At 46.8% G+C, this 14,363-nt stretch overlaps 1 protein-coding gene across 1 annotated transcript; it reads left to right on the top strand.

Annotated features, from left to right (window-relative positions):
• The first annotated feature begins 6,744 nt into the window (after nt 1–6,744).
• Nucleotides 6,745–10,949, top strand: LOC144769958 (uncharacterized). The gene is made up of 2 exons (XM_078654156.1): nt 6,745–6,938; nt 10,184–10,949. Exons 1-2 carry the CDS (start codon nt 6,745–6,747, stop codon nt 10,707–10,709), a joined length of 720 nt encoding a protein of 239 aa, XP_078510282.1. The 3' UTR covers nt 10,710–10,949.
• Nucleotides 10,950–14,363: the final 3,414 nt, after the last annotated feature.

Here is a 14,363-nt window from a genome sequence, read left to right as displayed (position 1 = left end):
CCTTACAGAGCATCAACCATATGCTCTTTACACTTACTGGTTGCACTGGGATCCTGGAAGGTGTCATCAACTCCCCATATGATATGGACATGTCCACCTACAAGTCAACGATTTGAACATTGCATTGTTAACAGTAAAGCTACATGTGGTCTAAATCATCCCAGTGATTTCATATATTCAATACACTTAACACACATATGTATACATTGTATGAATACAGTATGCAGCCAGTCGCTATCAATGGGAGAATTGGCTAAATTTGATGTCTTCGATACAGCTGGGCATCAACATCTCAGGCATTCTTGCACAATGACACAAGGGGTATCCATTGGCCCTAGGCAAGCCAAAGTAGTCCTGGGATGGGAAAGGACAGGTATACAGTGTATGTAACATTGTCTGGACCATACCATTTCATGGGGCTGGTGCTACCTAGTGGCAATGCATGCTTTCTTGCAAAATGATGAAAGGGTGCATGCCTTGTATTGTTTTGTACTGGAAGGGCCACTGTCCTGCACATAAACAAATTGCCAGAGGCATTTTCAGCTGTCTACATGTGCTGCACAATGTAGCACACATAAAATGTTTAGTATATATGGGCATAGAACTTATATTTCCTCCTTAGCCATCACCTGTGCAGGTTTATCAAATGTTTTGATCATCACCTTGTCAATCATGTACGGAAAATCAGGGAATACTCTTAAATCAATGTGTGTTCAATCTAAAAAACCACCCACAACTCATAGAACAGCCCCCTGGGGCTGCGTATCGCAGTGCAGCAATTGCCCCAGCATTATATTACACTGGATTTATGTAAGCCCGGGCAGTGCACTCCACTCCATTCGCAGAGCGGAGTTTTTTTCCTCGCTCGCGCTCCCCAACGGCAAGTTGGCGAGCGTGGGTGAGAAACATCCACCACCCCACGGGATTTCTCAAGGCGGGCAGTTGGATTCCTCAATGCGGACGGTCGCATGCAGTCGTGGGTGGTCGCGATTGCGCCCATTGACAAACCTTCCGTTTACATTGAGAAAGTTGCAGCTTGAGCAGAAATCTACTTGTGTGGTAGAAAAGAAGCAGCGCACTGTAGCGCTGCGCATGTTGCCATTCAAGTTGATTTCCCAGTGCAGGAAAAACACCTGGCACTGAATATCAACGCAACAGGCAAGACCAAGCTCACTTCACCGGTTGAGGAACTCTGCGTTGTGCGGCAGAGTTTTTCGGTGATTTCGCTGAGTTGCGCTTAGCGGAACCCCGCGAACTTCACCCAGGCTTAGATTTATGGACCCACTCAGAGGCACACAAAATGGACTTGTGATGTTTACATAATTGCACTTTAATGTTTGTATTTCATTTGAAGAAATTTTCATACTGCAAAATCAAACCACCACAATCAAACTTTTTTCCCCTTTCATGTTTAAACCTTTGCTTAAATGATGGCGTAACATTAATAGATGCAGATGGTACATACAAACATACCTATGGGGCTGCCGATCTCCAATCCTAGGATGTCCACCAGATCCACGTCATGTGCCACAACATCAGCCCAGCAATGTTTGAGCTGGGAGACGGTGTGCTCAGTTCTGATGACCTGACATATGTGCCAATGCACCCTCTCCCAGCGATCCTTTCGGTCCTTTGAGGTGTAGCCGTGGCTGGCACTCCCCCATATGCCAGCATGTTTGGCAAGTAATGAGTTAGAAGCCATATGAGGCCACCAACCTGTCCCTCACTGCAATTGTTACCCTCACCCTTTCCCAACATGACCCACACCCTCCTAAACCCATCCCAAAGAAAAACCCCTTAAAATAATGCCGGCCCCATATATATGAAACCTCTGAACACCTGACAATTCAATGACAAAAACAAATACAATATACAAGAAAAATACACAAAAGGTACACAATTTACACAAGACAAGGACAGACCAGACACCAACAAGACCAAAATTATCTCAAAACCAGCAGACACTCTCAGAACACCCCTGCACAATTCCTAGTATACAACCTGCTACACCCATTACCTAATTTCCTGGGTGTGTCTAGCACTTTTCTGACATTTGCATCAATTTTTCTTTTGCATTGCTATTCAAATGTACATTGCATGATGAATGCACTAAGCAGTAGCACATCTGCAGTACAGTCAGTACCACTCAAGGGCAGGGATGCGCCAGTTCCGACCAGCACACCTGATGCAATGTGTGGGTACAGACCAGCGTAACAGGGCCACTGCACAAGTTCTGACCCGCCCAACAGGGCCGATACGTGGGATCTACAGTAGAAGCATGGCTTCTGCTTGTTCAAACACTTTCAGACCAATTCCATGTGTCCAGGGCTGGGGTGGCACCACTTGGCAGCTTAGAGTGACATATGTCATTGTCCAGGTGCTAAAACACCGTGAAAGGAAATCTTTCATATATCTGAGACTTAATGACAGGAGGCCAGGCAGGTTGCCCTTGGAGTCAGTCTGGTTCAAGGGATGTATGTGCAGTCCTTATCATCCAGCCAGGGGGCCAGCATGGATTAAACCCAGATCAGTTGACTGAGGGTGAGTGTTTGATTTGCTCAAATGCTCCGTCCATCATCCCCTTTTGTATCGCTTTGTTCGCCCTAAGTTGGCAGGGTATGCTCAGGCGTGAGTCCCTTGCTCACTTGGCCACTGGATTCAAGATAGCCTGGCTGATGAGGATATTGAATCCGAAGCAGTTCCCTAGGATGCTTGTTTCCGGACCAGGGAAGACATGGCTTGGCAGTTCGGGCTGGACTGTTCCCATGAGGCACAGGGTCAGACTGATTTGCATATGGCCATGTCTGAACTGGGGTGGCTGGGTGAGCTAAAGAATGGTGATGGATTAAACCCAGATCAGTTGACTGGGGGTGAGTGTTTGATTTGCTCAAACGCTCCGTCCATCATCCCCTTTTGTATCGCTTTGTTCGCCCTAAGTTGAGAGGGTATGCTCAGACGTGAGTCCCTTGCTCACTTGGCCACTGGATTCAAGATAGCCTGACTGATGAGGATTATGAATCCGAAACCGGTCCCAGGATGCTTGTTTCCGGTCCAGGGAAGACATGACTTGGCAGTTCGGGCTGGACTGTTCCCACGAGGCATAGGGTCAGACTGATTTGCATATGGCCATGTCTGAACTGGGGTGGCTGGGTGAGCTAAAGAATGGTGATGGATTAAACCCAGATCAGTTGACTGGGGGTGAGTGTTTGATTTGCTCAAACGCTCCGTCCATCATCCCCTTTTGTATCGCTTTGTTCGCCCTAAGTTGGCAGGGTATGCTCAGACGTGAGTCCTTGCTCACTTGGCCACTGGATTCAAGATAGCCTGGCTGATGAGGATTACGAATCCGAAACCGTTCCCAGGATGCTTGTTCCCGGTCCAGGGAAGACATGGCTTGGCAGTTCGGGCTGGACTGTTCCCATGAGGCACAGGGTCAGACTGATGTGCATATGGCCATGTCTGAACTGGGGTGGCTGGGTGAGCTAAAGAATGGTGATGGATTAAACCCAGATCAGTTGACTGGGGGTAAGTGTTTGATTTGCTCAAACGCTCCGTCCATCATCCCCTTTTGTATCGATTAGCAGGCAGCATGGTGGCACAGCATGGCAGGGATCCAGAGCAGAAGGCCCACACATCTTTTTTCACATACATTACCAGGGCACACAACTGGATGACTGCCACAGTCCGATGTGCATGCAAAGATTGATCCTGGGGCCTATACCCTACTCATCTCTTGTTAACTGCAATGTGTCAATATCCCTTCATTGTGAGGTGTTGCGGATGCAACACGTACTTAGGGAAGCACAGAGAAAGGCTGGCTCCACCACACTGCAGTGCGCCAGAGTGCCGGAAACTAGAGAAGAAATGGCACAATGAACAAACTCCAGGACGCCATCTGCAACCACCACAACCACCTCATCAGAGCGGCCAAGAGGACCTCCTTCAAAGACAGCCTCGACAACAACGCACACAATAGCAAGGAGCTCTTCAACATCGTGAAGGAACTCTCCAACCCCAGCTCCAACACCAACGACATCCCGCTGTTGCAAGCCCTGCACAACTCCCTCGCCTTCTGCTTCCACCGCAAGATAGAAGACATCCACGACAGCTTCAACACCCAGACAGCCCCAACAGACAGCAACACAACAGACCCTCCGCACACCATCGACCATGACCCCCTGCTAGCCTGGGCCAGTGTGAGCATCGATGACACCATCAAGACCATGCACACAATCCACTCCGGCTCTCCGTCAGACCCATTCTCGAACCACGTCTTCAACAGAGCAAGCAGCTCCATCGCACCCCACCTGCGCAACACCATCAATCTCTCCCTCGAGACTGCAACCTTCCCAGAGATATGGAAACACACCGAGTTCAACACCTTACTAAAAAAACCTAAGGCAGACCCAAGAGACCTCAAGAACTCCAGCCCATCTCTCTGCTCCCCTTCCTGGCCAAGGTCATCGAGAAAACCGTCAACAGACAGCTAACCCGATACCTTGAAGAAAACAGAATCCTGGACCCTTCCCAGTCAGGGTTCCGCAGCAACCACATCACTGAGACTGCCCTCATCGCCGCCACCGATGACATCAGCACCCTGCTGGAAAACGGCGAGACCGCAGCACTCATCCTCCTAGACCCCTCTGCGGCCTTCGACACCATCTGCTACTGAACACTACGCGCACGCCTCCACGCCGCAGGGATCCGAGACAAGGCTGTGGATTGGACCACCTCCCTCCTCTCCAGCAGAATACAGAGCGTCCGCCTCCCCCATTCCGTTCCAAAGCCTCCGAGATCATCTGCGGCATACCCCAGGGATCCTCCCTCAGCCCGAAGCTGTTCGCCATTTACATGGTCCTGCTCGCACACTTAGCCCGACAGCACGACCTCAACATAATCTCCTACACCGACGACACTCAGCTGATCCTCTCCCTCACCAAGGACCCCATCACCGCCAAAGCCAACCACCACGAAGGAATAAAGGCCGTGGCCGACTGGATGAAGACCAGCCATCTGAAGCTGAACTCGGACAAGACAGAGGTCCTCATCCTCGGCTCCAATCCTTCAGCCTGGGACGACTCCTGGTGGCCAACGGCACTGGGGGCAGCCCCGACACCCACCCACCACGCATGCAACCTTGGAATCATCCTCGACTCAACGCTCTCAATGACCAAGCAAGTCAACACCGTCTCCTCCTCCTGCTTCAACACCCTCCGCATGCTCCGCAAGATCTACAGATGGATCCCGACAGATACTAGAAAGCCTCGGCACGACTGATCCTCGATGTACCACGCCACGGCCACATCACCCCCCACCTGAGAAACCTGCACTGGCTCCCAGTCAACAAGATGATATCCTTCAAGCTCCTCACCCACGCACACAAGGCACTCCACAAGAACGGCCCAGCCTACCTCTACAGATGGCTCTCCTTCTACATCCCCACTCGCTGACCCTTAGGTAGAAACCGCCTCATCCCCCAGTTCCCACATGGAAGCTACCCCGGGAATGTCTCACGGATCAGGCCTTCACACATGATCACGGGGAACACTTAGAGGAACACTTCACAATCAACGAGGGAACTGCATCCTCTAGACTCTTGGAGTGGGATACACACAAAGTGGTGGCGAGGGGTCACTGTATTCAGCAAGTAGTGGGTGTGCGCAAAATTCTCGAGAGGGCGCTACAAGATACAGCCTTCCAACCCTACTTAAAAAAGAGGACTGTGGCGAAACCACCCCGGAGCGAGTGGCCGAAGCCAAAACGAGATATGCAGAAACACTAAGGGACCTCCGCAAATATAATTTCAGAGTATATGCAGTACACCGGGAAGGCAACAGGAGAGGGACACTTCTGGCCTGGCTTGCTAGGCAGGACCCCAACCTGAAACCAGTCACAGAAGTAAGGGATCAGACAGGACGGTTCCAGACATCCCAACCTACGATATTACAGGGAGACCCACAAGCAATCAATAGATTTTTCCATGCACTGACACTCCCTCAGGTCCCGCAAGCGGATAAGAATTGATAGAGAAAAAGATACGACCTGAAGAGGTCAAACAGGCGATAAGGGCATTAGCTAGGAACAAGGCCCCAGGGCCAGATGGCTTTCCACTTGAATACTATAGCACTTTTTTGTCCCATTTGGTTCCACAAATGGTTATCATGTATAATGAAGCACTCGTGAAAGGAGATTACCAGGATCCCTTAGGAACTCGATTATAGTTACCTTCCTGAAACCACACAGAGACTCTAAACTCCAGTCTTCCTACAGACCGATCACGTTACTCAGCACGGACTGCAAAATACTAGGTAAAATACTGGCAGAGAGATTCGCCCAAATCTTGACCCCGTTGGTGCATCCAGACCAATGTGGGTTCATTCCACACCGTAACACGTTGCAAAATATACGCAGAATGGTCCATGTTCAGGACACGACAGGGGGGCAATTCCCCAACGTGGCATGCCTAATTTTAGATCTCCAAAAGGCATTTGACACCCTGTTATGGCCATATTTATTCGAGGTCCTTCGAATAAACAATTTTGGCCCGGGTCTGTCAGCGTACACAAGGCTCCTGTACATGCGCCTTACCTCTCGGGTCCGGATGGGCAACTACATATCCCCGGAGTTCACAGTGGAGAGAGGAACCAGGCAGGGGTGCCCACTGTCACCCCAGGTACAATGCACTGTGTGTCCTTGTATGCGGACGACCTCTTAATATATGTCCGGGATGCCACCAAAGACCTGATGGCCATCTGGAGAACACTAGAAGACTTCGCGGACAACTCGGGCCTCAAGGTGAACTGGGAGAAATCCTCGCTCTACCCGCTGAGCCCCCACATGGCCCCATTCGAAGCCCGGATTGGTGCCCAGTCTCTCATGTGGAACGCAGAGGCCCTCCAGTATCTGGGAGTACGACTGTACCACACCCCGGAAGATCTGTATGAGGGGAACCATCGTAAAACCCGGGCAGGTCTCAGGTCGGCAGTAGGATTATGGAAAACGTTACCGCTGGCACCCATAGGCCGAGTGGCACTAGCAAAAATGATAATGGTACCCAGACTATTGCACCATTTCACTAACCTTCCAGTGGTTCCACCGAGACCATTCTTTAAAGAGCTAGACAGTCTCCTCACGGAGCTTATATGGGGAGGTGGGCGGCGACGGGTCGCGTTGTCAACACTATACCTACCTACGCCAGAGGGGGGCTTGGGAGCGCCGGCATTTGAAGCATACTTCTTAGCGGCACAGCTCCAATGGCTATCGTATTGGACAGCGGGGCACCACATGGGGGAAACTATCACTATGGAGGGTCCCATGCCACAACCAGCAATCCATAGAATGCTGCTGCTGGGTACTAAACCCATACGCGCGCGGCCATTACAGATGTCCATAGCCCGCACTTGTATGATGAGAATACACCGTATGTCTAAAACATGGCCACCTTACTCGCCCTTGCTACCGCTGGTGGGTTTTCCACGAGGGGACACGTACTACACAGCGGGTGGCGGGGGGGCAACCTTGACAATGCTACAGTTAACGGGAATAATAGAAACTCTGAATAGCATCATTTCCATCTTCTCTTTAGCCAAATCCTACCAGTTCAGCAACGGTAAAGTTGAGACTCTTATGCTCAAACTTCCGTTTCTTACAAATGTATAAGTCTAAATAAAGTTCTAATTTCTTTCATCTTACCATCTCATCTTTCAGTTGGGCATCCTGTCTACCCTGCAACTCATATCATTACCAAGATAAATGTATCCTACTCATTGTTAGGCAACAGAGTGGCTCTCATGTCTCTCATGTCAGACAACATATTGCTTTACTATAATGATATGAGATGAAGGGTAGACAGGATGCCCAACTGAAAGATGAGATGGTAAGATGAAAGTAATTAGAAATTTATTTAGACTTATACATTTTTAAGAAGAGCATAAGAGTCTAAACTTCACCGTTGCTGAACTGGTAGGAGTACACCAGGTTACAGAGGTAGAATCATTCTTCGAAGAGGGACAGTTGAAGACATACGAACAGATGATAAAGCAGTATGATCTCCCACCCGGGCAATTTCTAATACACAAACAGATACTAGATAGCAGCCGTAGGTACTGGAATCCTAACACAGGGGAACCCCCAACACACCCAGTGACCCACACGATATTGCACATGGGAATGGGGTGTCATTTGGTCACTTGGCTTTACAAGGCAGTGCGTGCACGGATCCTCCCATCCCTTCAGCCTTTGCATCAAAAGTGGAAAATGGACATAGGCAGGGTAGTCCATGACAAAGAATGGAACACAGCTCTTGAATACCCCCAAAAAGTGTCGAGAAATGCACGATTCCAAAACATACAATTTAATATCCTCCATAGAGCCTATCTCACACCGCACCGCCTGCACCAATTCTTCCCAGATACACACTTTGCATGCCCCCGTTGTCAAGCCTCAGCAGCTGACTTCAAACACAATGGTTTTTGGGACAAGGTCCATCGGACACTCACGGCAGTCACCAACATCACGACTATGTCCACATGGGAGGCATGTGCGCTCAGGATTTTCCGCAGGTGGAAAACCGAGAAAGTACAATATCGATTCATGTCCCTAGCCATCCTCTTGGCAAAAAGGGGAATAGCCATGCACTGGAGGGCCCCTACGGGGCCTCCAGAAGCAGCCTGGATAGGCGCCATGAATAAATGGGGAAAAGCTGAGGAAGAGACACTCCGGGAGGAAGAATTAAAGGGTCTCCGCAAACACCCTATCTTCTTAGAGTGGGCACAATTAATGCACGAATTCACACAGGCAACAAACCCACCGGAGCCACCTGCGGCCTCACAGTCCCAGACCCGACCGACCGCTCCAGCCCCCTGCACCTCAGACATGCCACAACAAAGTCAGCCGATCACCGCACAGACTTGAGCCTTCGGCCCCCGCCGCCCCACGAACGCTACCGGTCCCCCACACATCACAGAAGTACGAAGCCAGGGATAAGTGAAATCCCACCAAAGCACAGTTTGAAAACTTCCGCTCCCCCTTAGTTCCTCCCTCCCAATGGTTTGCTCCAACGGTTGGAAAAGTTAGCAAGTTCAAACTGGAAGGGGTGCCCCCCCCACCAGAGATTTATTGGGAATGCATACAGACAAGGTTGACATGGCAACACTCAAGGAAACACATCACGACGGCCCCGTCAGTTACACCCAGGACGACAGATCACACCTAGAAATGACACATGGCCGCTATTGTGCTAAGAGTGATGGGTCACTTACCTGAGACAGGCCTTCACTATCATAAGGTGTATGACGCTGATGTTGCAGGAATATGACGTATGTAATAATGGACCAAACTTTTTCAGCACGGTCGAACAACACAATGCTCATGTATGAGAATGAATACCTGGTTTTTATTGGTATTGTGTCTTCACAGCATTGCACTAATGTACCGAACTATAACTGTCATGATGAATGCAAACAAAAAAAAACCCAATAAACAAATTTAAACAAAAAAAACTTGTTTACTGTTCTATCAGTGTTTGTTGTCTTCACGTTTAAGATTTTCAGCTACATTGAAAATATTTTTACAACCTCTTTACTGTAATATCAGCGTTTGTAGTGCTTACTATAAAATTTATTTAATATTTATTTTGAAAATGAATGACCAAACTTTGTACTTGTGGAATAATATTCACTATTTTGTGATACATTAAAAGTATTTAAAAACTGTAATATCAGTATTAGATGTGATCAGAAAAAAAAGTAAGATACATTGAAAATATTTTTACAACTTATTTACTGTAATATCGGAGTTTGTGGTCCTTACTATAAAATGTATTTAATATTTATTTTGGAAATGAAGGAACAAAGTTTGTACTTGTGGACATTAATTTGAAAACATTCAATAAATATTTTCAATCAATAAATACGGTATCACGATTCATTGTTTCAAGTGCTTTATTGAAAATATGCAGAAAAATTGTCCCTTAAATTGTCATAACACACACAACCAGACAAGATTGGACAGTGAAACAGAAGTGTATTACAGAAAGGTAGCAAACATGTCATTTGATTATTGGGTATTAGGATGGCATACAGAGATCACATAAAAAGTGGTTTCCCAGCCTTCTTACTTTTTCTCTTGAAAGGTTGGTAAGGTGTTTCCAAGAGCATTTGAAAGCAGAAAGTAGAAGATGAAGAACAGAGGTAGAGTCTGAGGAAGAGGATGACGATGACGCTAAGGTTACAGGGAAGAGAGCAGCTGCAGCGCTACCATCAAAACTTCCAGAGAAAAAAGCAAAGTTGGTTCTTTCATCATCTGAAACAGATGACGATGATGATTATGAAGAAGATGATGAGGATGATGATGAGGACGACGACGAAGATGAAGAAGAGTCTCCAGTGAAAAAACCCACCCCAGTTTCCAAAGCCCAACAATCGAGCCAGAATGGTAAAGTTTCAAAATTGTCCACACCAGCTTCCAAACAAAAGACACCAGATAAGAATTCACAGGAAAAGAAACCTCAGACACCAAAAACTCCAAAGGCACCTCTTGGTATGGAGGAAATGAAGGCAAAAATGCTTGCAAGTGCAAAAAAGGGTGTTGCACTTCCAAAACTGGAAAACAAGTTTCAGAAATTTGTGAAGAGCTGTTACAGGACAGAAGATCCTAAAATTATTGAAGAGCTGTGGAAATGGAGACAGTCGCTGAAAGAAGATAAATAACTTGTTTTTAGCTGGTGCTTTTTTGTTTGTTTTTGTCAGTCTTTTATAAATGCTGATGGGTTCTTGCCATCTGATTATGTACGTCAGTAACCTGTGCCAAGAATTGCGAATTCCAGTTCAGCTTCTAAAGAAACGGTCCATCCCTTTGCACATTCTGGAATGCTATTGCTCGGAACAATTGGTGGTCAGATTGGTCGTGTGACGAATGTGAAAGTTGAAATAAAACCATATTTTAATTAAAAAAAATTAGAAAAAAGAAGAACAGAGGTAGGACGTTATATCTCAAAGTGAAAAAATAAATAAAAAGAGTGGACCAAAGTCTGCATGTACAATGGCCAGTGGATCCGTTTTGAGCGCTGGTACACCCAAAATGGTTTATAATGTGCAATATCTGCTAGCGTTACCACCACGCACCGAGTGTGCAAGGCCACATAAATTGATGGATTGTATGGGCTTGTAGTGTAAGAAGAATACACTGGAGAAGGACCAGGTCAAGTGAAGAGATTTGATTGATAAGGCATAGCAAAGGAGGTGGCAACAACGGGGCATAGCAAAGGTGGTGGCAAAAACGGAGGGGAAGGTCCATGGGTGGTGGAGGCTGGGTCTGTTAATCTATGTCTTACCTATTGTGTTGCAAGCTTAAGACACAGTAACAACCTGAGCCCCTTACTTTGTGTCCCCCCCAATATTTTGTCAATTAGGGTGGAGGGAGGGAATGGAAAGGAGTAAACTACATGTCTACAAGTGTACTGGTATATTCAGAACACTGGATCAAGCAGTGAACAACCAAGGTCAGATATAAAAGAAGAAATTACACAAAGAAAGGCTGCACAAAAAGGAAGGCTTATCTGGTACACAAACAGGTAAGTCAGCAAAAGAACAACAACTGAACAAGACTAAGAACACTGGAACAAACAGACGCTGTGGAACAGATTGCGATAAGAGGTAGAAAGACACTGTATAAAAAGTAGAGTTCAAATAAAGAAAAATTCAAAAAGATGTCATACTTGATGACAAAGACACTGGGGTAACACTGTTGTTCAACACTTTTAATAATGCCCCCGGTTTTTTCTCCCCCCCTTGGTCAAATTAAAACAAAAATGCTTATAAAGGCCACCTTTGCATAATTTATGTCACTTTCCCACCCAAACTCCCTTTCTCTATTCTAACATATGCCATAGGCCATCTTGGGCTCCAACAGGGGGGTCCCCCTACCACACATTAAAGAAGCCTCAGGGAGTGGTGGTCCCTGGGGCTGTGGGGGGGGGTCAGCCCCCCATATAGAAACTTAGCACCCCAGAGGGTGCCGTTCCCCGGTCAGTGTGTGGGAGATTGGGACCCCCCACACTATTTTTTTTTAAATGCCCCTGGAATTTGGCCGCCCGGGAACTAATAACCTTTAAACCGCGGGAGCTCACGCTTCCTTTTTTTCCCCCCGGCGACTTATGCGCGGATCCTACACATATCCGGCGTTTAAAAAAAATAAACATATATATATATTTTTTTTGCCATAGAGGTCCTTATGCGACTCCCTGAGCAGACCCAGGGGGTCAGGGTGTGTCTACCATGCCCCTTTTTCGTGGTTTGCACACATATTTCACAGACTTCTTCACCCTCGCATCTACCGAGGCACAAAATGGCTGCCAACAGTTTCTGGTTTCGAATGTTTACCACCGCTTGATAGCCAATTAGCATTGAGCGCGGGATCTGGAAGGTGCGCTTATCCTACGAGGCCAATCCTCGAACACTCCGCGGATCCTTCTCGCCCATAGATATAAATGACTTGAACCGTTATTTTCTCAGGAACTACTGAACACATTGACACCATATAAGCAAAAGGCGCAAGTCGGAACTGACTTTTAACTTAGAGCCCCGGGGGATTGCGGTCTCTGGGGCAGTGCGTGGGGGATTGCGACACCCGCACACAATTTTTTTTTAATGCCCCCGGAATTTTGCCGCCCGGGGGACTAATACCTTTACACCGCGAGAGCCCACGCTTTGTTTTTTTTGTTTTTTTGTCTCCCGGCGAAAAAATGCGCAGATCCTACACGTATCCCGCGACTTAAACAAAAAAAGTTTTCTTATTTTTGCCCTAGAGGTCCTTGTGCGGCCCCCTGAGCAGGCCTGGGGGTCAGGGTGTGTCTACCCTGCCCACTTTTCGTTGTTTGGACACATATTTTACAGACTTCTTTAGCCTCGCTTCTACTGAGGCACAAAATGGCTGCCAACAGTTCCTGGTTTCGAATGTTTACAACTGCTTGACAGTCAATTAGCATGGAGCGTGTGATCGGGACGGTGCACTTACCCTACGATGCCACTCCTCGAACAATCCGCGGATCCACCGCGCCCATAGATATATAAATGATTTTAACCCTAATTCTCTCAAAAACTACTGAACAGATTGACACCAGATAAGCAAAAGGCACAAGTTGGAACTGATGACTACCTCTCTGTCAGATTTGGTGTAATTCCGTTCAGCCGTTTGGGCTGTAGCCGTGGCTAAAAGTCCTATGGGAAATTGCATTGGGAAAACACGTTTTGGGACTTCCTTTTTTCTTGGTCCCCGCTTGACCAGTTCGCTTCTTATTTCAAGGGAAGGAACGGAACTGAGTTGGCCAAAAGGTTGGTAAATTTCAAGAAGATTCATTAATCGACGCCAAAGTTATTGCCAATAGAATGTTGCAGTTTTCCTATGAATAATAGATCCTAACTATAACTACCTACTGGCGACCACCAGTAGGTAATATACATAAATAGATACATATATCCTGATAACTCCACTGCCCAGCGGCTTTGCAGTTTCACAAATAGAGCACGGACCACAATTCAGTGCACAGAATCTTCTTTATTGGTTCCAAATTCTGTCGGCCATTACACGTTTCGACACCGAGGTGCCTTGATCACATGACAGGTAAGTCAGTCACCTGACTGAATTTATACAATTTTTTTCCTCCCTCACTTTTTCTCATAACAGTGTTAAATTGACCGTGCATTGTTCAACAGTTACTGCGTTAGGGATAATCTACCACCAATTTTATGTACACCATAGGCAGCTTTCATTTGTTTTAATCACGGTTTGAATACCCATGTCAGAAATCATGGTATGAATTCCAGAAATACGTTATGTTATCCGGACTTTCAGACCAATATGTTGTGCAAAACTTTAGCAATGTGACAAAGTGCAATATAGGTTTATACATAAATAACCAAGCATTTGCAATGCAATAGGTCTCGCATTTGCCAGAGTTTGAGCTATTGGTATTGTAAACGACAATGGCTTTTATTTATATGTTTTGAAAATCTGCAAGAGGTGTGTAAACACACACTTTGTACTTATAGTTGTTGCTTAGGAGAAGCGGGGCTGGCAGTAACTGTGCCTCTTTTACTGCCAGCCTTGCTTCTCATAAGCAAGGACTATAAGTACAAAGTGCGTGTTTACGCTCCCTTGCAGGTTTTCAAAACACATAAATAAAATGCATTGTCATTTACAATGCCAATAGCTCAAACTCTCGCAAATGCAAGACCTATTGCATTGCAAATGCTTGTTTACTGTTCTTATTACCTACATGTTACCCTTAATACAGTCTAAATGTATTTCTCTGAGACCCCAAGGTAGCTGTTAACAAACTGAACTTTTTTAAAGAGAGTATTCTA

The sequence above is a fragment of the Lissotriton helveticus genome, chromosome 7, assembly GCF_964261635.1.
Source record: "Lissotriton helveticus chromosome 7, aLisHel1.1, whole genome shotgun sequence".
Lineage (NCBI taxonomy): Eukaryota > Metazoa > Chordata > Amphibia > Caudata > Salamandridae > Lissotriton > Lissotriton helveticus.
This window is presented reverse-complemented; position numbering and strand designations above follow the sequence as displayed.

Coding starts and splice junctions, on each gene's coding strand:
- LOC144769958 (XM_078654156.1), top strand. CDS start 6,745: ATGGCCATCTGGAGAACACTAGAAGACTTCGCGGACAACTCGGGCCTC. Junction 6,939..10,183: donor TACCACACCCCGGAAGATCT/GTATGAGGGGAA, acceptor TAGAAGATGAAG/AACAGAGGTAGAGTCTGAGG.